At 43.8% G+C, this 26,606-nt stretch overlaps 1 protein-coding gene across 5 annotated transcripts in view; it reads left to right on the top strand.

Moving 5' to 3' along the window:
• DOCK10 (dedicator of cytokinesis 10) overlaps window positions 1-26,606 on the top strand; it is a 1,618,956-nt gene that overhangs the window by 987,289 nt on the left and 605,061 nt on the right. For all 5 annotated transcript variants that reach the window (XM_069213493.1, XM_069213489.1, XM_069213490.1 and 2 more), the window contains exon 18: window positions 14,407-14,472. In XM_069213493.1, the coding sequence (XP_069069594.1) occupies window positions 14,407-14,472 (66 nt within the window). The remainder of the gene's footprint in view (window positions 1-14,406; window positions 14,473-26,606) is intronic.

Below are 26,606 nucleotides of genomic sequence, written 5' to 3'. Positions count from 1 at the left end.
GGCATCAGCTTGGAATCCAGAATTGTTTGCTGAGCAGTACCCTGCGCGCGCTGCAGGTGGCGTCGTTCTGATCCATGTGGCATCGTTGGCATCGTTGGAGCCGTCTGTGACATCATGGTCGCCTATAAAGGCACCACCTCGGCGTGTGTATGTCATTGATTTTCCTTCTGCACCGGTTATGCACCGGTCCGGATTTGAGCTACCCTCTGCCTTTTTTGGCGGGCCTTTTTTCAAACTTTTTGTCAAAGCTTTTTCAAGTCGAGGAAGATGGGGTTCAAGCCGTGTGGTGCATGCCATCGCGACATGTCGGTGACGGACCCCCATCAGGTATGTCTTGGTGCCTCAACAGAGACTCGAAGTCGTGTTCTGACTGCAGGGTCATGGCCCCCGAAAGCTTTGATAGAGCAGTCTCTGAAGCTCTTGGCGGCCCGGCAGTCAACTTCGTCCGGCGCGATTCGTAGGAGGTCATGGTTCCGATCGAGGAGGAGGTTGCTGGACCGCTCCGGAGCCCTAAGTCCTCTTCATCACACTCAAGGTCCTCCGGGCACTCAGGGAAGAGGCACACAAAGAAGAAGAAGTCCAAGCAGACTTCGGCTTTGTCATGCCCATCGGCCGACGAGGCATCTCAGTAACGTTGACTTTCCATGCACGGTTCCGCGGAACCGATGCCAGGGCCGACTTCAGGTCTGCCCCCCCTTCCGGGAGCTAGAGCGACCCCGGCTCACCTCAAGGAGACACCATGTGCCTCGTATTTGAGTAATCCGCTCCCGCTGGTGCACCTTTGGGCCCCGCAGGGTTGGCAGGGGCCTCATCGGATTCCATGCCGGCGGCTTCCACCTCTGCGCTGGTTGGAGATTCCTGGATCCAATACCGGATCTGGAACAATGCAGAGCGCATACAGTTGGAGTCCTCCGACGTTGTTCCTGCCGTCGACGCTTCACCGGCACCCACCGGTGGCGAGAGCCCCATCACCATTTCAGATGATCCGGAGCGGGAGCGACGTTGTATGATGCTGGTTTGACTTCAACGATGCCGACAGGGGCCAGATCAGTACCTGAGGCTTATTTTGATCAGCCAGGTACATGTGAGGAATGGGAGTGGTCCAATGACCCTTTAGAATATGTTTTGGAGCATATGGACTGGTATGAGGAACTAGGGAAAGCTAGTGAACTGGATACTTCCCAGATACTGGAATGCTCCCACCTCCTACTGTAGCTACGGAGGAGGAAGCTTCATATGCTAGGTGGTGCGTAGGGTAGCTCAGGTCTTGGACCTAGATTTGCCTAAGGTGCCAGTCAGATGTCTTGGACCTGGATTTGCCTAAGGTGCCAGTCAGGACTTACCTCCGGACTGAGGTGCTTCAGCCAGAGGGATCCACATTGGAACCAATGTTATCCTTCAACAAATCCCTCACTGATGTACTGCTGGGGACATGGTCCAAACCAAGTACAGGGGCTTCTGTAAATAGGACAATCAGCCGCTGCCCTAGGCCAGCTCCTAATGGTCTTAGTTTCCTCACCCAACACCCCACCTCGGAGAGCTTGGTGGTCCAGGCTTCCACTTCCCATGTTGCTTTCCCTTCGGCTCTCCTGGATAGGAAATCCAAGAGCCTGAATCAGCTTGGAAAGAAATGTTTTCTTTCTCCAGCCTGGCATTGAGGTCTGTAAACACCTCGTGCTTATTTGGGCTGTTTTTCCCATACTTTATGGGATACAGTGGCATAGGTGCTGCTCTAAGTTCTGGAGGGCATGTGGGACACTCTCACAAGTTGTTAAAGATGGGAGACATGCAGCAAAGGTTACAATACGGTGTGGTTTGGACACGACCGACTCGCTGGGTAGGGCGATTTCTTCGACAGTGGCCCTTTGTCGCCACGCGTGTCTCCGTACGTCTAGCTTTTCAAGGGCTGTCCAGGCAAACCTTATGGACATGCACTTTGATGGCTCATGCCTACTTGGAGAAAGGCAGACTCAGCACTTGAGTGGTTCAGACACTCTCGGAATACGGCCAGATCCTTGGGCCTCTTGGTGCCCGCTCGCCAGCAGTCTGCCTTTCACCCCTTTCAAGGCTTTGGAAGGGGTGTGGTACCACGCCACCCACAAATTAGCCACCGTCCTCAGTCAACTCAACATCCAGTATGAGGACGAGGTTGTGGAACCTTCAGACCCAGAGGTCAGCCACCACCCAGCCCCCTCCTCCACAGCACCCAAGTACTCCTAGTATGATTCTGCGAGACCACTCGCGTCCAGTTGAGGGAGGATTCAATTTCATCTCCCTCACTGGCGATCCATAACATTAGACAAATGGGTCTTGCAGATCATACAGAAGGACTTTTCCGCCCCCTTCCAGACTTTCCCTCCCTCTATGCCTCCATTAAAAGAATAACCGATTGAGGATCATTTAGAATTGCTCTGTGAGGAAGTTGCGTCTCTCTTGGCCAAGGGAGCCATAGAAAGGGTCTCAATGTCAGAAGTAGGCAGTGGTTGTTATTCCTGCTACTTTCTGATTCCCAAAAAAGAACAAGGGTCTTTGCCCTATCTTGGATTTATGGAATGTAAATCTCTTACTCAAAAAGGAGAAATTCAGGATGCTTACTCTTCCTCAGGTATTGTCTGCTCTAGACCAAGAACACTGGATGGTAGCGCTGGACTTGCAGGATGCATATTTTCACATCCCCATCCTGCCTGCCCACAGGCGTTACTTGCGGTTCAAGGTGGGCTACGAGCACTTTCAGTTTACTGTGCTTCACTTTGGTCTCACCAGTGCCCCTTGGGTGATCACAAAAGTGATGGCGGTGGTGGCAGCTCATCTGAGCAGGTTAGGGAATTCAGTCTTCCCCCTCCTTGATGACTGGCTGCTGAAGGCTCCTATGCCCCAGGCTCTCATCACCCACCTTCAGACTACAGCAACCTCCTGCAGTCACTGGGGTTCACTCTAAACATGTCGAAGTTACACCTGACCCCATCTCAGAAGCTCTCTTTCATCAGGGATGTTCTGGACACAGTGCAGTTTCGGGTTTATCCTCCTGAGCAACGAGTGCAGGATATTCATGTTATGATACAGATATTTTGGCCTCTATCCTGTATATCAGTGAGACAGACTCTGAGGCTGCTCGGCCTCATGGCCTTCTGCATCCTGTTAGTCAAACATACCAGATGGCATATGAGGGCTCTGCAGTGGGACCTGAAGTTCCATTGGACACAGCATCAGGGGAATCTCACTGATACGATTTAGATCTCGGAGGGAACTGCAAAAGACCTCCAGTGGAGGTTAGTGAGTTGCAATTGAGTCAGGAGCAGACTCCTCTCCCTTCCCAACCGGATCTCACTGTAGTGACAGATGCGTCACATCTGGGATGGGGCAGCCATCTGGGAGAGGTGAAGATCAAAGGCCTCTGCTCTCTGGTGAAATCCGGACTGCACATCAACTTACTGGAGCCCCGGGCGATCTGACTGGCATTTCTTCTTCTTGTACAAGGAAAGATGGTGCAGGTGTTCACAGACAACACAACTGCAATGTGGTACTGCAACAAGCAGGGTGGGGTAGTGGACCCTTTGTCAAGAGGCCCTGTATCTCTGGACATGGGTGGAACAGCAGGGCATAACCCTGGTGGTTCAGCACCTGATAAGTTCTCTGAACACGAGGGCTGACAAATTTAGCCATTGATGCCTAGCGGATCACGAATGGTGTCTCCTCCCAGAAGTGGCGCAAGGACTCTTTCAGCTGTGGGGCGAGCCTTGGTTAGATCTGTTCGCCTCCGCAGAGAACGTGCAATGTCAGTAGTATTGCCCATTGAATCTCTCAATCTCTCGGCGATGCTTTTCATCGCAAGTGGATTTCTGGCTTCCTGTATGCCTTTCCACCCATACCACTTCTGCCCAGAGTTCTCAAGAAGATCAAGAATGACCAGGCCCAAGTAATCCTAGTGGCTCCGGACTAGGCACTGAGAATCTGGTATCCTGAGCTTCTGAAAATGAGCATCGATCCTCCGATCAGGCTTCCCTTTTAGGAGGATCTTCTGTTGCTGCAGCAGGGGAAGGTTCTCCACCTGAACCTGTCAACTCTGTACCTTCATGCATGGAGATTGAGCGACGGCATTTGATGGCTTTTGACCTTCCTCCCAAAGTCTGTAAAGTTATTTTGGTAGCCAGTCGTCCCTCCACTAAAACAGTATACGCCTGCCATTGGAAACGCTTTGTGTATTATTGTGCAGAAAGATCTATTGATCCTCTTTCTGCTTCTCTTTCTGATATCCTTCTCTTTATACTATTCCTTGCCCAGCAGGGTTCTGCCTTGGGTACTCTCAAGGGCTATCTTTCCATCTTATCAGCATTTCTTCAGCTGCCTGATCAGATTTCACTTTTTAAGACTTCTGTTGTACATAGATTTCTTAAAGGGTTTGTACATATGATTCCCCCTATGTCCTTTGTTATGCTTCAGTGGGACCTAAATCATGTCCTCACACTTAGTGGCAATAACATCTGCCAGGAGGGTGAGAGGGATGCAGTCTCTTTCATCTAAGCCATCGTATCCCACTATGTTCCCAGACAAGGTTGTTCTCAGAACGCGAGCCGCTTTCCTTCCCAAGGTGGTGACCCCATTTCATCTGGGTCAAAACATCACTCTGCCCACCTTCTTTGCTTCACCGCATCCCTCTAAGGAAGAGGAGCGACTCCACCCACTGGACCCAAAAAGTACGTTGTTGTTCTACCTTGACTGCATGAAAGAGTTCCGGGTGGATGACCAACTGTTTGTGGGGTACGTGAGAGCAAACACCATTCCACACATTCTAGGCACTTCATCAGTGTCCCTGTACCATGTGGTGCCCTAGACTCTGCACAAACAGGAGGCCACGTTCCATTTATATCTCACAGTAATAGTTCAATAGCGTCAATTGCGATTTATTTGTTATTTTGTAATATTTATCACTGGAAAAATAGTCATATGATCTTTTAGTGGAATGGGATATTAGTTATTCTCATCTGTAAATTTGAAATATTGTAAAGATTTTGTATATTTGCATTAAATATATCAATAAATATATACAAATATAACATCACGCAACTTGAATTTTATAAGCAAAACGAATATCTATTTAAATTCGCAGTGGCTTAATGTAGGACCCTAGAGTAGGAGTGATTTCCAGACAAACGTTAAGGAACATAAAGTGAATATGACGAGGAGAAGAGGAAAAACTGTGCCTTAAAAGCACATTTTAAACAAAGTAAGGAATTAAAAACTAGAGAGGAACTTCTTGTCATCTCTGGAGAAAGTTATCAAGTAGCTTTAATCCTCTGTGACCTCTTTGTTTCCACGATGTAGGTCACCAGACCCTCCCCTTTTGCAGGCTCAATGAGTGGACCTGGGTATTAGGGTTAGCTGTTGGCTGGATCTCTTAAAACCAGAGTCAACAATTGCATTTAGGCTCATCTGCCTCTTCATCTTGTGTACTATAAAACGAAGTCCAATATGCGTTTCTCTGCTACATCTAAATGTTGCCTTTGGCTCAAGTACTAAATCGTCATCAGGTATCAATCAAGATTTACATGGATGATACCAAAACAAAATATTTGAAATTGTCAAACAACAAATGGGTTTAACAATGCAACCTCAATCAGTAACACCTATAAGGACAACTCTGAAGAATTCTTATCCCTCCTAGTGGAGAAAATCTGAAAAATTGAGAACTCCCTCGCGAACAACAGTGAATTGCCTCGGGACCTGAGCTTCAACATAAACCCCTCTGCAAGGTAAAGCACAATCAGTGTGTAGATGTAAGCCAGTGACTGTCCTTTGAAGACCAAAAATGAAGCTGCTCACAGCATCTCTTGGATCTCCCCACTGGCTGCCTTTCGAAACCAGGATCCAACTGAATGTAGCGAGTTAGTGAGTACATCAATAGCGTCATTAAAAAAATGACACTATTGCCTCCTATCAAGCGCCAGGGTGTGCAGTATTTTAAATACGTGGTGGCAGTAGGAGGGCGGTAAAGGGCGCAATAAAAGTGGTGCCACTTTTCCTAAATATGCCACTAAATGTACTGCATTGCCTATGAGGCACTTTCTTTTTTCGGCCTGGTGGTCCCCTGTGCATTCTGTCCTACAAAGCTGCTTACCATTATATGTACATCTTCATGCCCATTGAGGCCATATATTTGAAGAGTTGGTAGCAACTCTTCATAATTCTGCATACTTGAATACAGCCTTCTTTCAAGAGGCAGACATAGTTGTCTGTCCTTCAACATTTTCATACATGCTCTTAGGAAGAGTGTGATACTGACCAACAGCTATATTTTCTGTCTAAAGTATTATCCAAAGTACAGCTAGGATGTCCTCTGGAAAGTAGTGCTAGATTTTACTGGGAGGAGAAAGCCCAAAGAAACAAACAGTTAAATGTACAAACATGTTTTGGAAACGCTGAATTATCCAAACAGAAACTTTTAGGACTGGAGAAGAATCTGAGGTTTAAAGATGTAGAAGAACTGACCCTGCAGCACTGGTGGAAAAGTAGAGTATGCAGGACTGGAGAAATATCCGAGCTTGCAGGTCTTCTGCAAAACTGGTGATTCAAACACTAGATATGGACTAGAGCAAGAGCAAAATATTCACAGCAGCAGCAATCCAAAGAAGTTGTAAATTTCTGGTTCATATATCAAAGAATGTTAGTTGAATATGACCGAGTAGAAAAGGGATGGTGTTGGAAATGGACATAAGGGAATGGGGTTTTCTTGATCATCTTGGAATGGTACAATATAAACGGCACTAAAGTAGAACCATTACTTACTCAGTCTCAAATGTCATATGTCAGGTTTTAAGCAATGCATCACAGGCATGTACGTAACCATAAGTTGTCAATTTCAGCATTTTGTAGGTGCTGTTTTGTAACCATACTTTCACTTTAACTGTGGTTGTTGTAAGGAACTTCTAGAATTTTCTTAAACATGTGTTAAGATTTCATAACCAATGCTAACCATAACGTCAATTAAATCATTTTTTCATTACCCTTTTTATTTTGCTAGGTTTTAATCATATGCCAAATCTAACTGTTTCTTACAATAACCTCCTATTTTTATCCACCCCCCACAGTGCACATCATTAGGCTATGTTCAGCATCAATTGGCCAAGGAGGTTGGTCTCATAGGGGTCTGCTAGGCCATGCACCCAACCCTCTTCAGGTGGTCCAGAATATGTTTTTGAAATTCATGTTTGGAGGATCCTATTGAGACAATCCCACCTGGGCCAGGGGAAAAAGGGGTGCTATCCATGCCCCATTTGCTCTCTTACCAGTCAGTTTTTCAGGATTCTGGTTTTAAAGTACTGTAATAGCGGCAGCAATAGCTTTTGCTCTGTGGGACCAGCCAGTTAAAGAGCTTTGAATCTGTGAACTAGGCTTTGGATTTGACAGAACCGAAATTAGAGTTGGGAGAAAAATCTCTACTGTCCACTTACGTTCAATAGTTTTATAATTTTTGGCTCTCAAAAGTTACCTTAAGGGTTACTTATCTTCCCAAGTTAACAGTTCAGATATCTCCACGATGTAACCTTTCCATGCCCAGAGTGAAACAGTTTTAAAAAAGATAGTTTCTCAACCACTCCTAGGATATTCACACCAAACCAAGCAAAGACTCTTGATTAAGTAAAGTTATTCGTATAACAAGTTTGTATTGCTGTTTCTATTTTCAACACTTGTAAAGCACAGGGCTACTCACAAAGGTTTGTTTGAACTACAATAAACCAGAACAACTGTCAACATGTTTGTCCATACAGCCTTGCCGTGAGCACTTTGTCAAAAATGTTAGTTCATCTGTTGTCCTCCTAAGGGTGAAAGGCAGCTCATTCCACAGTTTTGAAACCAGGAAATAAAAGGAACAGCCATCAGTGCGACTTTTGTGAATTCTCTGAGTAATTGACGGATAAGATTTAATAGATCCCAACAATCCTCCCGGGCTGTAAGCTTGCAGCATATGGCCCAGCAGACTTTGACCTTTATTATTATACATTGAATGTGCTACGCATAGGACTTTAAATTGATTTTTTTTTTTGTAGGCAGCCAATACAACTCGGCCAAAGAGGCTGAAACCAACGGGTGTTTGAGAATCTTTAACGAGAGAAGATCTGCAGTGTTTTGCATAATCTGCAGTCTATTCAGCACAGGTTATGAAATTCCCAAGCAAATAACTCTTCCCTAATCCAAGTGAGAAGTTACTATGACTTGTATATTGGTTCTTTGTGCAGATTCTGGTAAGCATTCCAGAAGCCTCCTGACCAACCTCAGAGCAGCAAAACAACCAGAGGCCAGTTTCTTTATTTGCGTCTGACATGACTGTTTGCCTTCAATCTAGATTTCAAGATTTCTGGCTACAGACTTAGGCAGGGGTGAGGGCCGAGGGACTCAGGTCAGCAGTCAGGAGACCATATTAAAATGAGGGACTCAAGGAAGAACTTTGAGGTACTCCACACACAAGCAGTACAGACTGTGAGTAAAAAAAGTTTTAGCCCATACCTGTAAGCTCTGGTCTTCCAGAACAGAGGTCAGCCACTTTCAGGCCTGATGTGTCACTTATAACATGCTCAGTTGCTCATCTTATTGAGTAGCATGAGAAACTTGTTTGAATGCTGTGCTAAGATCCAGCAGGATCAAAGTTACTGAACCTCCTTGGTTGAGTGTTATTTTAACACTACTGCTAAAAGATCAGTCTCTGTATTATGTGTGGGCCTAAAACATGTCTGAAAGGTATGGAGAAAAATATTATTTTCAAAGAAATTGGAAAGTTGTTTACTAACATGTCACTCCACAATCTTGCCTAGTAATAGAAGCAAGGCGATTAGTCTATAATTTTTTTGTGAGTAGAGGATTCAGAGAAGGTTATATTAACAGTGGCTTCACCCCTGCATGTTTCAAAGTTTTAGGGACCTGACCACTAGCCAACAATGGGTTAAAAAATAAAATCCCATTTAAAACTAAAAGGATGATTCACACGGGTGGGGGGGTCTAATGGCGACTCAGACTTTACCTGGGTCATTAGGGTCACCAATTTGTCATCTTGAATGCCTGAAAAGGCAGTTAAAGCTAATTTAGAAGTCAATTCCTGAGTCTCAAATTCATTCCTTCATGATAGGACATGCATTTCGAAAATGTTATTTGAAAAGAAGCTTGCTAAATCATTTCCATGTGCTTCCAGGGCTGTTACAAGAGAAACCGTTTTTTAGGGGGTTCATCTTAGAATTTAAAGTAGAGGAAACTTCCTTTGCCTAATTTGCAGCACTGTAGATTTTCTGTGCAAAATAATTAGGCTGAGTTCATCCTACCATTATCAGCCTGAGTTCCTCTCATGATATAATGATAATACGTGATTGCTTTCCTAAGTCCTTTTTAGACCTCACACCATATGATTTTCTCCATTTTCTTTCTAGACTTTTACAATTAGTTCTCTAAGCTAGGAATTCAATCGAGGTGCTGGCTCCTTATTTGTGATAGAAACTGTTTTCCTGAACACAGTGGTCTGATCTAAAACTGAGATTATCCAGTGTCCAAATTTGTAATTCAAATCTAGCATCTTACCATCTATGTTTGGTCTGCGGTTTGAGAGCACTCACTCAAATTCTACACTGTCCTGTTTAGACCACTGCCTTCCACCAAGTTTGGTGTCACTCCACTCAGCCATTTGTTCTGTATGGAGGAGCAAAGGATCATATTGGCATTAAAATGGGAAATGTCACTTTCTTTTTGCCACCCCTTTTCCTTTTTGGTAGAGCAGCATGTAAATTGCTATGCTGTACCTAAATTAGATTGACTTTTTGCATAGAAAGTTTCATGCAGATTCATGGAAAGTGTGTCGAAGTTTATAAGAAAACAAAAATATGTTTTCATTGGAAAATCTGACTAAACCATAGACCTGCCCTCATATACAGCCTACCACGGACACCCAATCCCTACTGTGTGCAATATTCAGCTGTGTGCAGCAGGGGTGCAGCAGGTTAAACTTTCAGCCTTTGGCCTCATTTTTTTTTTATGTCATCAAGATCAAAATATAGCAATGTAGGACCATATTGCAATTTACTGATTATGTATTTTCTATATCATATATTTTACTAAGGTAGTTAGTTTGAAAGAAGTGTTGGTTCAACTAGGGAGACCTTTATTAAAATAGTAGGTGGAATACTGGACTTTTGTGCTTTTTTTCTGCAATATTTTTATCCAAATTCTCGTACAGCATTTGAATTTTTATATGACCTTTATGATATATTCAACTAAAATGAAAAAAAAAAATCCTCCCATATGGGATCAAAATCCAGTATTCATCAGAATAAAGTGCTGTTTCAGAAGGCTGTGTTGATATTACACCACATACTATTTCTCAGATAAGTGAAAAACAGGAGAAGAAATGTATAGGAGAGCCTTGCCTGCATGGGCTGTACAGGTGTTTAAAATGTATTTGTATTTATAGACACATTCTTTTTTAGAAGAGTTCCTGCTGACATAATCATCAACTCAAAACAATGTTGTCCTTCAAAGGAAGGAGATGGTTTATAGACTGTCAGTGAGAAAGAGCCACTCCATAATGAATTGGGGAATATGGAAATGGTTTACTCCATAGAAAAATAGTATCCTCTGTTTTTTTAATGTGTCAATTTTGCTCATGTTGATCTTTCCCTCTTGATGTAGTTGTCTATGGTTACTCTTTCAATTGTTATTGAACCTATGAAAGTCAGGCACTTGCTCTAAATGTAAGGATATTCCTGTGAAAGTACATTTCTGACTTTCAAATTCAGGGCTTTTTAATTTGAGTTATAGGTTCCGTATTATACTTCTTAATTGCTCAATTTGTCAGTTTCAACTACTCAGCTCACCACTTAGTCTTCCACAATGCCTTGATTGCGAAACACTTAACAGGCTTCAACATGTCAGCCAGACATTGTTTCAGTCTTTGGCTGATTGGTTCCATCATAGCTTATACATTCTGACATGTTTTGAACCTAGATAATTTTATCTGTTTAAGATGTGTGATTATTTCTACTGGACTAAATAATTATGGCTATGGTTATTTTTCCAAAATCTGAAATACTATGGAACTATTATCTCTTTGAATACATCTCAGAAAGTAGTGTTGTTTACTAATATTTTGTGAAATCTATGGAAGAGTTCCTTAAAATTGTGGCATATTCCTTTTCCAATAAATGATCATGCATGATGATCTTAGCTCATAACATATACTGATGAACGATCCCATCATCGAAATGAAAGGAACAACACATTAAAAACACTCACACCCTAATACATTCTATTAACCAAATCTTGAGAAAAAACATGTATTAAAAGGATCCTAAAATTAATTGCACAAATCCTTCCACATGCATGAAGCCATGGTATTGTTAGATGTAACCAAACTAAACAACCCCTAAGTATATTTCAAGTTTCTATTTGTGCCATTTTCTGAACTAGCATAAGCCTTTGATAAACTTATAAAATGGTTTCAGATAAACACTTATCTAAAAGTAATATTTATTGAATTTTGTTTTGGATTTTTGCTGCTTTTGCACACTTGGCTATGTTTTGAAACCAGATAATATGTATTTGTCAAAAATCTAACAGAAGTGGTGTACCTCCAAGCCTACTTTCATCAATAATAAAATAAAACATTTATTAATATTCAATAAATCCATACTCCAGGGAGTTTAGTGAAAGGTTTAGTGTTACCTTTTAAATAACATCACAATAGATGAACTATCTTAAATAGTGTAATTAGAGTTCTGTTTCTACTATCATTTATTCATAAACATGTCCTCAACAGGGGCTGTATCATGATACTTGATGAACTGTGCAAATTGCTGTTGTCAACAAAGTTGTGGTATTTGCAGCTTATTCACAAACGCATAAAGTTAATTAACTATTGTTTGTCCTGTAAACAGTCTAATTTTTTTAAAGGTGGTTTCTGGCTCCCTTCTCTGCCTATAAATGGTATTATGATATGGGCCATGGATATTTTCATTTGTACTTCTTTTGCTGTACCCACCAGAAGAATATACAAAAACAGGTACAAAACATGTTGAATACTCACAAGTGATACCATTTGGAGGAAGCTCTGAGAGTGATTACCAACCATGCCTCTTTTTCATGTTACTTTTTAACTTTTAATGCTCAAAATAATTATTGTTAAACATAAGATAGAGCATGTTAAACATATCAGTTGATGGAAATGAAACTGTAAATTGTTATCAAAATTGTAATAGGCTTAAATTCTTGTATAAAAGTGACAATTCTTTTACCTTAAATAGAAAGCTTTATTAATTAAAAGGTCTGCTGCCATGTCGCAGCCAGGGTTCAGAGCAGGGGGCTTTATAATGTAATGGTTCTCTGTTTATAGGATAATTCTGTTTTGTCTATGGAACGGGTGTTAATGGGTTTTCAATTATGGTACTGCGTTGACTTGAACCAATTATTTCTAAAGATGAAAGAGTTGTCGAATTATATTATCACTCCCATACAGAGGGTGTTAACACTTCAGTTAATAATATTTTCTACCATTGGAATATTAAGGTATACAAAACTAACATTATGATATGCAGCAGAGGATCAGTCTGCCGTTCATGACTTGTCCATAGCATAAAACAGGAGTTGATAAACAACATACATATTTAACAAATATTTTCAGCTATATGATTTAGTGTACATCAGAAAAGAAGGAGCAGGGAGCAAAGAAAACACAAAGCTATGCCGTACTTCAATGTTTTAACATCTTGGTGGCAGAGAAACACATAATCCATTGTCATGAACATTTCCAAGTAAAATTACGTAATTTTGGTTATACTGAACACTAGTTTTGGATGATAAATCCACCTGTTCCTTAGAAGTAATTGAATATAAATATTGGTCTTTACATATGAATCTTTATTTGAATGGCCCTCAAACCTGCCTCCACAGAAACAGGGATGTTGACTATCACAAACCTGGAAAACAAAATGTTAATCCTGTATCAGCATTGTACAAAAACCTAAACTCTGTTGCAGGCATAAGGATGGCAATTACCTTCAGTTCGAATATTATTTGTTCCTTATTTGAAAAAAAATTGATTAAAATATGATGTGATGATGAAGGTGATACACTGGCCTTTTAAAGTTGTAAACAAAGTAATTCCCAGTTAAAACCGGGGATTACAGTTTTGCAGAAGATTTCCACAAATGTGTGTTATTTAAGGGTCTTGAACATGACTTGGGAATGACTTATTGTCACTAATATCATAGCTAAATCTAAACTCAGGAACAAGCCCCTGTGTTTTCATTAGATTTCTAAAATCTAGGTTTAATCCTTCATCATAAAAGGGGAAGGGTAATTTGATTCAACATCCCAATGCATAAACTAAGATGTTATACTTGTAATCTGCATCCAAAAAATATTTCCTATATTTTCACTTTGTGCCATGGTCTTTCCAGCTGTAAATGAAGCTATTTGAAAGTGATATTTGTTGAGTGGTCTTGAGTGTAACTGATTCAACTATAGACTGGGTTAAGATACTAATTCATAAATAAATAAAAAAAGAAACACATCTGTGCCATGGTTGTAAAATTCCTAAATGTAGCCATAGAACTATTAAATAAAAAGAGTAACAATGTATGGGTATATGGACTTGCAGTTTCTGTTGCGAGCGCTGATCATGATTTCTATGACAAATTGGAGAAGAAAATGTAAAACTGACTAGTAATCTGTGATATTCCGCAGTACAGGATAATGCACCTTTAAACATTTGATTAAGCGTGATGAAGAATTATCCTTGCCTAAATGAAGAGGTACCTACTCTTGCATTTTTTATTGTTATTATACAGTTTAAAGATTTTATTTTAATAGTTATACATTATGTTGAGTTTATTTAATTAAGTATTCCTATTTTAAATATATTTTACCATTTAAAAATACATTTATTTTATTCACATAGTCACATTAAATTGTTAATCACTAGTGATAGAAAAAAAGAGTGTAGTACATGCTAGACAGAGGAAATAAAAGGATAGAAAAGGAAAATAAAAAGGAAGACAACAAGAGTGTGAGATATTGCTTTGGAGAGGCCAATTCCAGAAACAAAAAACCGATCATTTTTAAATAATAATGTTTTTAAAATAAATGGATATTACTTTTAAAATAACATCTAAAGTGCCTTGTGTATTATTATGTCAAATAGTATGTGATGTCCTTCTACAATTATACACTTGAAAGTACATCTATGAAATATTATTGTAAATTCATTACAATAGACCTTAAGGACTACAGTCCAAGCTGTTAAGTATTCTGATATGTTATTTTCTTTAGACTCACTAGTGCAAGGACGTATTTTAAATCATTCTCTGCGTGAATACTTGTACATTGCATAGTGACTTTAGAATAAAATTAATAGTTTTTATTGTTTTATTGCAGGCACGGAATATAATGGTGTGCATTGAATTCAGAAGTTCGGATGATGAAGGTGCGCATCCTCTGAAGGTAACAGTCAGCTTAAAATTATATTAGCATGTAGGTATTAAGACACACAAATGCATGCATACGCACATGTTTACACAAAAACTGTTTTAGCAACAATATGTTTTATTTTGTGTATGCTTAGTGTGTATGCTTAGTTTTTTTAAGTTTAAATGATTAGTTTATGTTGGTGTCTGATTGAAGTAGAGTAGTAATGAGTAGAATAAATGAGGGAATGTATGTGTCGAGATGGAAGAACGAGCATTACCTTCGAAGAACTAGTATGTATTGTCAATCACTCAAGAAGCCTAATTTCTCTGATAAGTACTCTAGAAGAACTGTTATAGTGGGAAGGAAGGAAGGAAAACATCGGTGGGGATGGAACTAACCGTGAGGTGATTAGAAGTTGGATCATTAGAGAAAACATATTGGCAAAGCCAGTAGTTCTGGCAGGCTGGTACGATGCATATAATTTATTTAACTTTTTATTGCAGGCATATGACCCAGACATAAAAAAAAAGAACTAGCTGCCACTTGACTTGCCAGACATATAGTTGCATTAAAACTTTTTTTTTAAAAAGACTCTGCACATCCAACTCCTATTAGTAAAAGTGAAAATACCGCACTGTGCTATATATTCACACTAGTTTTATTTGAATATTCCCCAAATATTCCCATTTTATTCCTATTTCTGATGTTTTGGGGCTGATTTACAAATGCGTGTAAAGTGTATTAGAGGAGTTCTCTTTTACATGCTCTTACTCTCGTGAATGTGGCACCTAGTGTAAGAACACAGTACTGATTAAAAGTAAATAAGAAAAAGTTGAGGAACATCAAACAGTATTGGAAAATTAAAGTATTTGCTCCACCAACCAACAACAACACTTAAGTAAACTTGTTTTTAGAGTGAGCTGTGATGTTTTGGGCTGAAGCAAGATGTAAATGACAATTGATCAGACGGGTGTATGAAGAGTACTGCCTCAAAGCACCCCTATTTACGAATATGGCCCCTTTCCATAAAGATGTTAAGGTGATATACTGTTGTAGTACAGCAAAAAACATGGAGTAAGCCAGAAGTACTCTAGAGTTATAGCCAGAATTAGGGAGTAAGACAGGTGTACTAGAAGAGTAAGCCACTCCTACTCATGGTTAGTCTGTCGTGTTATTTTTTGGGATTAGATGACGCTTTTGAAGTAGCTAGAACCATCTCTAGGCCAGAATGAAAAAGGGGCAATTTTGGGGAAAAGGAGGGATTGTATCTTCGGAAAAAGAGGAGTATGGGAGATCCCCATTAAAAAAAAAAAGAGAAACAATTTGAAAAATGTATTCATTAAGTTGACATGCTGAAGATGGCCAATGACAATCAATTGTAAAATTGTTTTTATTTTGAGAGGGTCTCATATAAAGATGCTATGTTGACACAAGATAGAGGCATCTTGCGTGCCAAGGCCTAAATATTGCCACCACTCCTCAGTCTCCCTATCTTGCTCACCGAAAGCAAATGCCCTTTATTACAACGGCAGCCAGATCATCGATGTAGGGTGTGGTGGGATGGCAAACATTGGCTAACTTCAACATGGGGGGGGGAAGCACTTCCATGCTGATGTCACTGTTTCCAAACACAGTCTTGCAGGGCCACCTAGCTCAAGGATTTTTTTTCCATTGGCCATGTTCATACCCCCTTGCAAAAGTGGAATACTCTTGATGTTGGCATGGAGATCCTTGCGATTTCCCTTTTGTCAGTGGGTGCTTGTGATCCTCAGGAAATTCACTCTGTGGGATTGCTAGTCTACCCTGTACAGCACTGAAAGCAGCTGTCTCCCAATCCCTGGAGTTTAGAGAAATCCCCCACAGCCTGCCATGATTATGCGGCTAGTCAGTCAGAGAAACCTCAAGCATTACTCAGCCCTAAGGAAGTGAAAACAAGTAATGTCATCAGTTATGAGCTTGAGGTCTGCACCTCAACAGGTCATGTCAAAAGGGAATGGCATTAGGGAAAGGGATAGGCCACGTCAGTCTAAACTTTTCTCAGCCTCAATCACTACTAAATAATTTGCAACCGGGTGGTAGGTACTTGTCAGAGGTAGGCTACTACCTCTTCCACCAAAGTTTAAATCAGCCCTCTGATTTAAACTTGGCTTCATGTTAAAGGAATATTGGCTTCATGTTAAAGGAAAAGAACCTCATGTCTTACAGTGTTATTCGTATAAGTAAGCCATGGGCACACCTTTTCACTTGAAGGTGTTCTATTGGGTTTGTCTGGAAGGTGCACTGCTGCTTTGAGTTTGTGCTGTGGCGGGCAAGTGCATTTTCACATGACTCTAATGTATCTGGAAAGATGGGAATAATGAAGCCTAGATTTTGAAAACTTGGAACATTAGTATTGGCTATACTTGAAATATATAAGTAAGCCATGGATATTCCTTACACTTGAAGGTGTACTCTTGTTACAATGTTTTTTTCTGGAAGGTTCATTGCTGCTTTGAGTTTGTGCTGTGGTGGGCATTGGCGGGCAAGTGCATTTTCACATGACTTTAATGTGTCCAGAAAGATGGGGAAAATGAAGACTAGATTTTGAAAACTTGAACACTGGTGTTGGCTATACTTGAAATTAATGTGACCCTTTGCATGTGCTATGACTTTGCATATGCTGTGTGTCAATATCAATGGCTATCAGTTCAGTGCATTTGAACTTGAATCGCTTGGTCAGGCAGGTGTGCAAAATCAAGCTCCCTGCTGGGCAACACACCATTTAAGGCTTTTTGACTGCTGCTAATGCTCTATAGTGATATAGAGTCACTAATCAGTCCAATTATTTGCAAATCTTAGCAGTAAGATAGAGGCGATTAATCAAGCTGTGCAGTATATTTCTTGGAGTGTTAGAAATGGGGTCTTTGGTTGACAGTCAGGTTACCCCCTGTTCAAGCAAGGACCCTCACTCTAGTTAGGATAAAAGAGAATCACCCTCAGCTAACCCCTGCTTACCCCCTTGGTAGCTTGGCAGAGCAGTAGGCTTAACCTCAGAGTGCTGGGCATAAAGTATTTGTACCAACACACACAGTAACTTAATGAAAACACTACAAAATGACACAACACCAGTTTAGAAAAATAGGAAATATTTATCTAGACAAAACAAGACCAAAACGACAAAAATCCAACATACACAAGTCAAGTTATGATTTTTTAAAGGTTTAAAATAAAAAGAGTCTTTAGGTAGTTGTAACAACACACTAGCGCTGCTAGCGTGTAAATGTACCTGGTTTGCGTCAAAAATAACCCCGCACGGGCGGTGTGCGTCGAAAATAACCCTGCACGGTTATATGCGTCGAAAACAACTCGGCACGGCGATGCGCGTCGAAAAAGCCAGCCACGCGACGGTCCGAAAGTCCCGCGGCGCAGGTTGCGATCTCTCAGCCTTCGTCAGCGATGCTGCGCGTCGTTTCTCCTGCTCCGGGCGTCGATTCTCCGGTCGCGTTTCCTGCGGCGTCGTTTCTCAGCTGCGGAGCCGGCGTCGCGTCGTTTTCTCAGCCGCGATCGGATTTGCGTCGATCTTTTCTCCGCACGGCGCTCGGTGCGTGTATTTTTGTCCTTAGGCTGCCAGCCTCTCCTTTCAGGGTCCCAGGAACTGGAAGGGCACCACAGAGCAGAGTAGGGGTCTCTCCAGAGACTCCAGGTGCTGGCAGGAAGAAGTCTTTGCTATCCCTGAGACTTCAACAACAGGAGGCAAGCTCTACATCAAGCCCTTGGAGATTTCTTCTTCAAGATGGAAGGCACACAAAGTCCAGTCTTTGCCCTCTTACTCTGGCGGAAGCAGCACTGCAGGAAAGCTCCACAAAGCACAGTCACAGGCAGGGCAGCACTTGTTCCTCAGCTATCAGCTCTTCTCCAGGCAGAGGTTCCTCTTGATTCCAGAAGTGTTTCTGAAGTTTGTAAGTTTGGGTGCCCTTCTTATACCCATTTTAGTCTTTGAAGTCACCTTTCTTCAAAGGGGACTCACACCTTCTTGTGAAATCCTGCCTTGCCCAGGCAAGGCCTCAGACACACACCAGGGGGCTGGAGACAGCATTGTCAGAGGCAGGCACAGTCCTTTCAGATGAGAGTGACCACTCCACCCCTCCCTCCTAGCAGAGATGGCTAATCAGGAAATGCAGATCACACCCCAGCTCCCTTTGTGTCACTGTCTGGTGTGAGGTGAAAAACAACCCAACTGTCAAAACTGACCCAGACAGGGAATCCACAAACCAGGCAGAGTCACAGAATGGTTTAAGCAAGAAAATGCTCACTTTCTAAAAGTGGCATTTCCAAACGCACAATCTTAAAATCAACTTTACTAAAAGATGTATTTTTAAATTGTGAGTTCAGGGATCCCAAACTCCACATGTCCATCTACTCTCTAGGGGAATCTACACTTTAATCATATTTAAAGGTAGCCCCCATATTATCCTATGAGAGAGAGACAGACCTTGCAACAGTGAAAACGAAATTGGCAGTATTTCACTGTCAGGACATATAAACCACATTACTATATGTCCTACCTTATCCATACACTGCACCCTGCCCTTGGGGCTACCTAGGGCCTACCTTAGGGGTGCCTTACATGTAAGGAAAGGGAAGGTTTAGGCCTGGCAAGTGGGTACACTTGCCAAGTCGAATTTACAGTGTAAAAATACACATACAGACACTGCAGGGGCAGGTCTGAGACATGATTACAGAGCTACTTATGTGGGTGGCACAACCAGTGCTGCAGGCCCACTAGTAGCATTTGATTTACAGGCCCTGGCACCTCTAGTGCACCTTACTAGGGACTTACTAGTAAATCAAATATGCCAATCATGGATAAACCACTTACATACAATTTAAACAGGAGAGCATATGCACTTTAGCACTGGTTAGCAGTGGTAAAGTGCTCAGAGTTGAAAAGCCAACAGCAACATGTCAGAAAAAAATAGGAGGCAGGAGGCGAAAAAGTCTGGGGATGACCCTGCATAAGCAAAAGTCCAACACGACCCCCTACCAGCCTAAAGCCAGGGGAGAACAATCAATACCTTGATGTACTTCCCTGATTGGGGCGATAGAACAGGGACCCAGGCCCACAACAGCAGGGGCATGTTCCAGTTCTACGCCTTCCTGACTCCAGTTGGATCCCTCTGTCCATACTCTCAGGGCCCACTAAGCTAACCCATGGGGAACCCTTCTCCACATCTACAGACACCATCTGTGCAACACCTAACTTTACTTTGCTCACAGATGTATTGCAATGGGCAGATAGTACCACCAGGGCCAACACAGTGGTGTTGCCCACTCCACCCCCGGGGTGTGACTCTCGTCCTCCCCCCCCCAGGGGCAACTTTGTCCACCAGGACAGCAAGCCACAGTGGCCCCAGACAACTGTCAGGGATGAGAGCCCGACCTCAGGCCTCTCTAACCACTGTGACTGTGGAGAGTGGGGGGTGGTAGCCCCAGGTGCCTGGCACCCTTTGACCACTCTCTCTTCCACCAGGTCAGGGATGACAACCTGACCCTGGTCCTCCCCTCTGGGGCTCTGTACCCTCCCTGCAGAAGCGGCACCCCCAGAGTCAAAAACTGTCAGGGTGCTTGTAGAAGCAGTCCTGCACAATTCTTCCATCAGTGCAGGGATGTTAACCTGCAACTGATCCTTCAACCTGGGGTCTGTACCTTCAGGTTGGACCAGGGCCAGGGGTGAGGCTTCCCTCCCCCTGCCCTCTCTTCTGGGGTCCTGAACCACCCAACTAGGAGTGGCCCCCCCAGAAGACAACATGGTAGGGGCACTGTTAGCAGTAGCCCCTTCCTCCAGGTCAGGGGGGACACCCTTAACCTGGCCTCCCAATCCAGGGTCTGTACCCACAGACTGGATCACTGCCTGGCAAACCAGGACTTCCTGGGGGGCATACCTACCCCCTACCAGGTCAGAGTTTACCCTCTGAACCTGGTCACCCAACCTAGGGTCACCACCCTGCGGTTGAACCACTGCCTGGCACACCAGGACTTCCTTGGGAGCACACTTACCCCCCATCAGGTCAGAGTTTACCCCCTGAACCTGATCATTCAACCCAGAGTCACCACCCTGCGGTTGAACCATTGCCTGGCACACCAGGACTTCCAGGGGGGCACACTTACCCCCCTCAAGGGACACACTGTCCCGAAGGGCCACACAAGAGTCTGGCGGGCGCAGGTCCCCTGACCTCTGCCCATCGGACAGAGTCTGGATTCCCCCCAACCCAGAAATGGTCTCACCAAGGTCATTCATGGGGGGCTCTGCTCTCAGAGCTGACCCCTGACCCTCCAGGTTCTCCACTGGGGTCCGCAACCCCCTCTCAACCCTCTGTCTGGACTTCTGCACCCCCTCACTAGGAGTGGTACTGCCAGACACCAGAACTGGTGGGACGCTGGCTACAGCCGCCCCCCCAAGTTCTCCTGACACTGTGGGGTCTCCCTCAACAGATGGCCCTATGGTACAGGCTAGGCTCCCCTCCTGGTGTTCCCGCAGGGAACCCTCCAGGACCTGGGACCGGATCTCGGGCACCTTGGGCCTCAACCCATCCCCATTCCCTCTCCTCTGAGACTGGACATGGGGTCCCTCACCCATCCCACTACACTGGGACCTACCTGGGACCCTACAATCCTTCCCTACCTCACCTGGTTGGGAACTACCTAGACCACTCCTCTCAGGAGCACCCCCAAATGCCTCTTCAGACTCTCTGGTACTCACCCAGAAGTCTGCCTCCATTGTAAGCTCCCTGGGGTCAGAGAACTCACACTCCACCTGGTGTTGGCATAGCTCTGGAAAATAAGGACTAGACATATGCTCTCCAGCAATTACATCACTCAGCCCCTCGCATGAATTAACCAAAGTACCCTTCACCCAACAATCCAGTGACTCTGCCTTGACAAAGCACCCCACATCACCCTCCTGAGACTGGTGAGACAGTACCTGACTGTCCCTGACACTCAACCCACACTCTTCTGGGATGTCTTCACACTCCATAACCAGGACTTCTACCTGGGGGGAACCCCTCTCCCTGTCACTCCCACCTAGAGTCAGTAGAGTGTCCCTCCCACCAGTAGGAATATGACTCCCCATGCCAGTTCCCCAATCCACCTCAGGGACCCTGTGCATCACTGGAGCTACCTCATACCCCTGAACCTCCTGGCGTGTGTTAACTCCCTCCTTCAAGTAGGGCACCACCTCTCTGGGCATGTGCACTTCTGCAGCATCACTGGATATACAATTGTTGCTGCCACCATTCCAGCTGGACTCAGCCCTCATGACTTCCAGCTCTTTCAATTTAAGCTCGTAAGCATAAATCATTTTTTTAATCTCTAAGTTCCTCCTCCTTTCTTCCAACTCCCAATCGAGCTTTTTCAGCTCCCATTGGTACTCCCTCTCTGCCTGTCTGTCCTGTAACTCTTCAGGAGTTAGACCCTTGGGTGACACCCTGCCATCCCTCCTGGGGACCCTCCCCCCAGGCGTAACAGGTTCCTCCACTACACCACTGTGTATCCTCTGCACTTCCCCCCCCATATTCTCCTCCTCTGTGTGCCCTCCAGCCTTCTTGATTGTCACCCAAGCCCTCTGTGCCTGTTGCAGCTCCCCCTCCCTGGTGGAGCTCTCAGTGGGACAGTCAAGATCTTTAAGGAACTGTTTCAATTGAGCTACTGAGTACTCCTTCAGTTTCTCCATTTCAAACACAGCTCCAGCTGTTGCATCTCCAGATTGAGACATGATGGTCACAAGTGCAAAGTTCCAAAAGGCAGAAAAAAATAATTTCCCAATGAAGTAAAAAGAATCAGTCAAGGGATCAGCAAAATCATGGAAGTAGAATAAAAAGAGTCCTTAAGAGAAAAATCAAAAGATCACCAAACAAGTAGTATGTGGTCACGTAGTGGTCTGAGATCAAAACAGTAGTGTACACTTAATTACTGTATGTCAAGTACAAACACAAGTCCAATCCCGACCGCTGGTCACCAATGTTAGAAATGGGGTCTTTGGTTGACAGTCAGGTTACCCCCTGTTCAAGCAAGGACCCTCACTCTAGTTAGGATAAAAGAGAATCACCCTCAGCTAACCCCTGCTTACCCCCTTGGTAGCTTGGCAGAGCAGTAGGCTTAACCTCAGAGTGCTGGGCGTAAAGTATTTGTACCAACACACACAGTAACTTAATGAAAACACTACAAAATGACACAACACCAGTTTAGAAAAATAGGAAATATTTATCTAGACAAAACAAGACCAAAACGACAAAAATCCAACATACACAAGTCAAGTTATGATTTTTTAAAGGTTTAAAATAAAAAGAGTCTTTAGGTAGTTGTAACAACACACTAGCGCTGCTAGCGTGTAAATGTACCTGGTTTGCGTCAAAAATAACCCCGCACGGGCGGTGTGCGTCGAAAATAACCCTGCACGGTTATATGCGTCGAAAACAACTCGGCACGGCGATGCGCGTCGAAAAAGCCAGCCACGCGACGGTCCGAAAGTCCCGCGGCGCAGGTTGCGATCTCTCAGCCTTCGTCAGCGATGCTGCGCGTCGTTTCTCCTGCTCCGGGCGTCGATTCTCCGGTCGCGTTTCCTGCGGCGTCGTTTCTCAGCTGCGGAGCCGGCGTCGCGTCGTTTTCTCAGCCGCGATCGGATTTGCGTCGATCTTTTCTCCGCACGGCGCTCGGTGCGTGTATTTTTGTCCTTAGGCTGCCAGCCTCTCCTTTCAGGGTCCCAGGAACTGGAAGGGCACCACAGAGCAGAGTAGGGGTCTCTCCAGAGACTCCAGGTGCTGGCAGGAAGAAGTCTTTGCTATCCCTGAGACTTCAACAACAGGAGGCAAGCTCTACATCAAGCCCTTGGAGATTTCTTCTTCAAGATGGAAGGCACACAAAGTCCAGTCTTTGCCCTCTTACTCTGGCGGAAGCAGCACTGCAGGAAAGCTCCACAAAGCACAGTCACAGGCAGGGCAGCACTTGTTCCTCAGCTATCAGCTCTTCTCCAGGCAGAGGTTCCTCTTGATTCCAGAAGTGTTTCTGAAGTTTGTAAGTTTGGGTGCCCTTCTTATACCCATTTTAGTCTTTGAAGTCACCTTTCTTCAAAGGGGACTCACACCTTCTTGTGAAATCCTGCCTTGCCCAGGCAAGGCCTCAGACACACACCAGGGGGCTGGAGACAGCATTGTCAGAGGCAGGCACAGTCCTTTCAGATGAGAGTGACCACTCCACCCCTCCCTCCTAGCAGAGATGGCTAATCAGGAAATGCAGATCACACCCCAGCTCCCTTTGTGTCACTGTCTGGTGTGAGGTGAAAAACAACCCAACTGTCAAAACTGACCCAGACAGGGAATCCACAAACCAGGCAGAGTCACAGAATGGTTTAAGCAAGAAAATGCTCACTTTCTAAAAGTGGCATTTCCAAACGCACAATCTTAAAATCAACTTTACTAAAAGATGTATTTTTAAATTGTGAGTTCAGGGATCCCAAACTCCACATGTCCATCTACTCTCTAGGGGAATCTACACTTTAATCATATTTAAAGGTAGCCCCCATATTATCCTATGAGAGAGAGACAGACCTTGCAACAGTGAAAACGAAATTGGCAGTATTTCACTGTCAGGACATATAAACCACATTACTATATGTCCTACCTTATCCATACACTGCACCCTGCCCTTGGGGCTACCTAGGGCCTACCTTAGGGGTGCCTTACATGTAAGGAAAGGGAAGGTTTAGGCCTGGCAAGTGGGTACACTTGCCAAGTCGAATTTACAGTGTAAAAATACACATACAGACACTGCAGGGGCAGGTCTGAGACATGATTACAGAGCTACTTATGTGGGTGGCACAACCAGTGCTGCAGGCCCACTAGTAGCATTTGATTTACAGGCCCTGGCACCTCTAGTGCACCTTACTAGGGACTTACTAGTAAATCAAATATGCCAATCATGGATAAACCACTTACATACAATTTAAACAGGAGAGCATATGCACTTTAGCACTGGTTAGCAGTGGTAAAGTGCTCAGAGTTGAAAAGCCAACAGCAACATGTCAGAAAAAAATAGGAGGCAGGAGGCGAAAAAGTCTGGGGATGACCCTGCATAAGCAAAAGTCCAACATGGAGCTTTTTGGCTTAAATATTTTATTGGAATTTAGGCCCACCTACAAACAAATCAGCTAGGAAGGGGTATTCTCAGTCAACAATTTCCTGTAAAAAATGTTACTGCTAAATCATGACGACTAATAATTATTCTCATCCAAAAAAAACACTTCTGCAATTCAATGCTCTGTGGGGTTTACAGTAGGAGAATTTTAAGAAAAAACATGCCAAAGTAAAATGTCTTTCTGCCTTTGAAGTAGGCCAACTTCAAAGAGAAGTCTCTGTTGTTTTCAAGTTCTTACCTTGCCAAGGCTAGGCCCCAGACACACACCAGGGGTTTGGAGACTGCATTGTTTGAGGGCAGGCACAGCCCTTTGAGGTGTAAGTGACCACTCCTCCCCTCCCCTCAGCCCAGATGGCCCATCAGGATATGCAGGCTATAACCTAGCTCCCTTTGTGTCACTGTCTAGAGGAGAGGTGCAACCAGCTCAACTGTCAAACTGACCCAGACAGGTAATCCACAAACAAGCAGAGTCACAGAATGGTTTAAGCAAGAAAATGGCTACGTTCTAAAAATGGCATTTTCAAACACACAATCTAAAAACCAACTTCCCTAAAAGATGTATTTTTAAATTATTAGTTTAGAGACCCACAAACTCCACATGTCTATCTACTCCCAAAGGGAATCTGCGCTTTAATCATTTTTAAAGGCAGCCCCCATGTTAACCTTTGAGACAGATAGGCCTTTCAGCAGTGAAAACCGAATTTCTGTAGTATTTCACTCAGGACATGTAAAACACATTAGTAGATCTCCCACCTTTAACATACACTACACCCTGTCCATTTTGCTACCTAGGGCCTATGTTAGGGGAACCTTACATGTATGAAAAGGGAAGGTTTAGGCCTGGCAGGTGGGTGCACTTGCCAAGTAGAATCAGTAGTTTAAAACTGCACTCACAGACACTGCAGTGGCAAGTCTGAGCCATGTTTACAGGGCTAATAATGTGGGTGGCACAACCAGTGCTGCAGGCCCACTAGTAGCATTTGATTTACAGGCCCTGGGCACTTCTAGTACACTTTGCTAGGGACTTACTAGTAAATCAAATATGCCAGTCATGGATAATCCAATGTACACTTATAATTTATACAGGGAACACTTACACTTTAGCACTGGTCAGCAGTGGTAAAGTGTCCAGAGCAAACAAAACAGCAAAAAACAGAGTCCAACACACAGAAATAACCAGGGAAGTAGAGGCAAAAGGTTAGGGGAGACCATGCCAGTGATGCCAAGTCTAACACTTGTCTCCCCCAGCTGAAAGTGGGGAGCAACTACCTAACATCATGGGAGTTCTCATCACTAAGGCGGAAGAATCTGGACAGATCACCAGCATTGGTGTGGTCGGTGCCAGGGTGGTGTTCCACCGTAAAGTCCATTCCCTGTAGTGAGATGGACCACCTCAACAATTTGGGATTCTTACCCCTCATCTGCATTAATCATCATGTGGGGCTTGTGGTCTGTCTGAACCTGGAAGTGAGTCTCAAGCAAGTAGGGTATTAGCTTCTTCAGTGCCCAGACCACAGCAAAAGCTTCACGCTCAATTGCACTCCACCTATGTTCCCTGGGAAGTAACCTCCTGCCAATGAAGGCTAAAGGTTGATCTAGGCCCTCTTCATTAAGGTGGGAGAGTACTGCTCCAATACCATGCCCTGAGGTGTTTGTTTGCATACGAAATTCATTGGAATAGCCAGGTGCCTTCAGCACAGGTGCTATGCCCATGGCAGCCTTCAGGGCATCAAAAACTGTCTGGCAAGACTCAGTCCAGATCACATTTCTGGGTTGGTTTTTGGAAGTTAACTCAGCAAAACAATTGTGCCATACCCCTTGACAAACCTCCTATAGTATCCAGTGAGATCTAAAAAGGCTCTCACCTCAGTATGGGTCTTGGGGGATGGGGGCTCCCAAGCCAGAATGGTTTCAATCTTTGGCTGCAGGGGTGCCACCTGGCTGCCCCCCACTTGGTGTCCCAAGTACACCACAGAACTTCACCCTATTTGGCACTT

Source organism: Pleurodeles waltl, chromosome 11, assembly GCF_031143425.1.
Source record: "Pleurodeles waltl isolate 20211129_DDA chromosome 11, aPleWal1.hap1.20221129, whole genome shotgun sequence".
Lineage (NCBI taxonomy): Eukaryota > Metazoa > Chordata > Amphibia > Caudata > Salamandridae > Pleurodeles > Pleurodeles waltl.
Note: the sequence above shows the minus strand (reverse complement) of the source record. Positions and strands in the feature narration are given on the sequence as shown.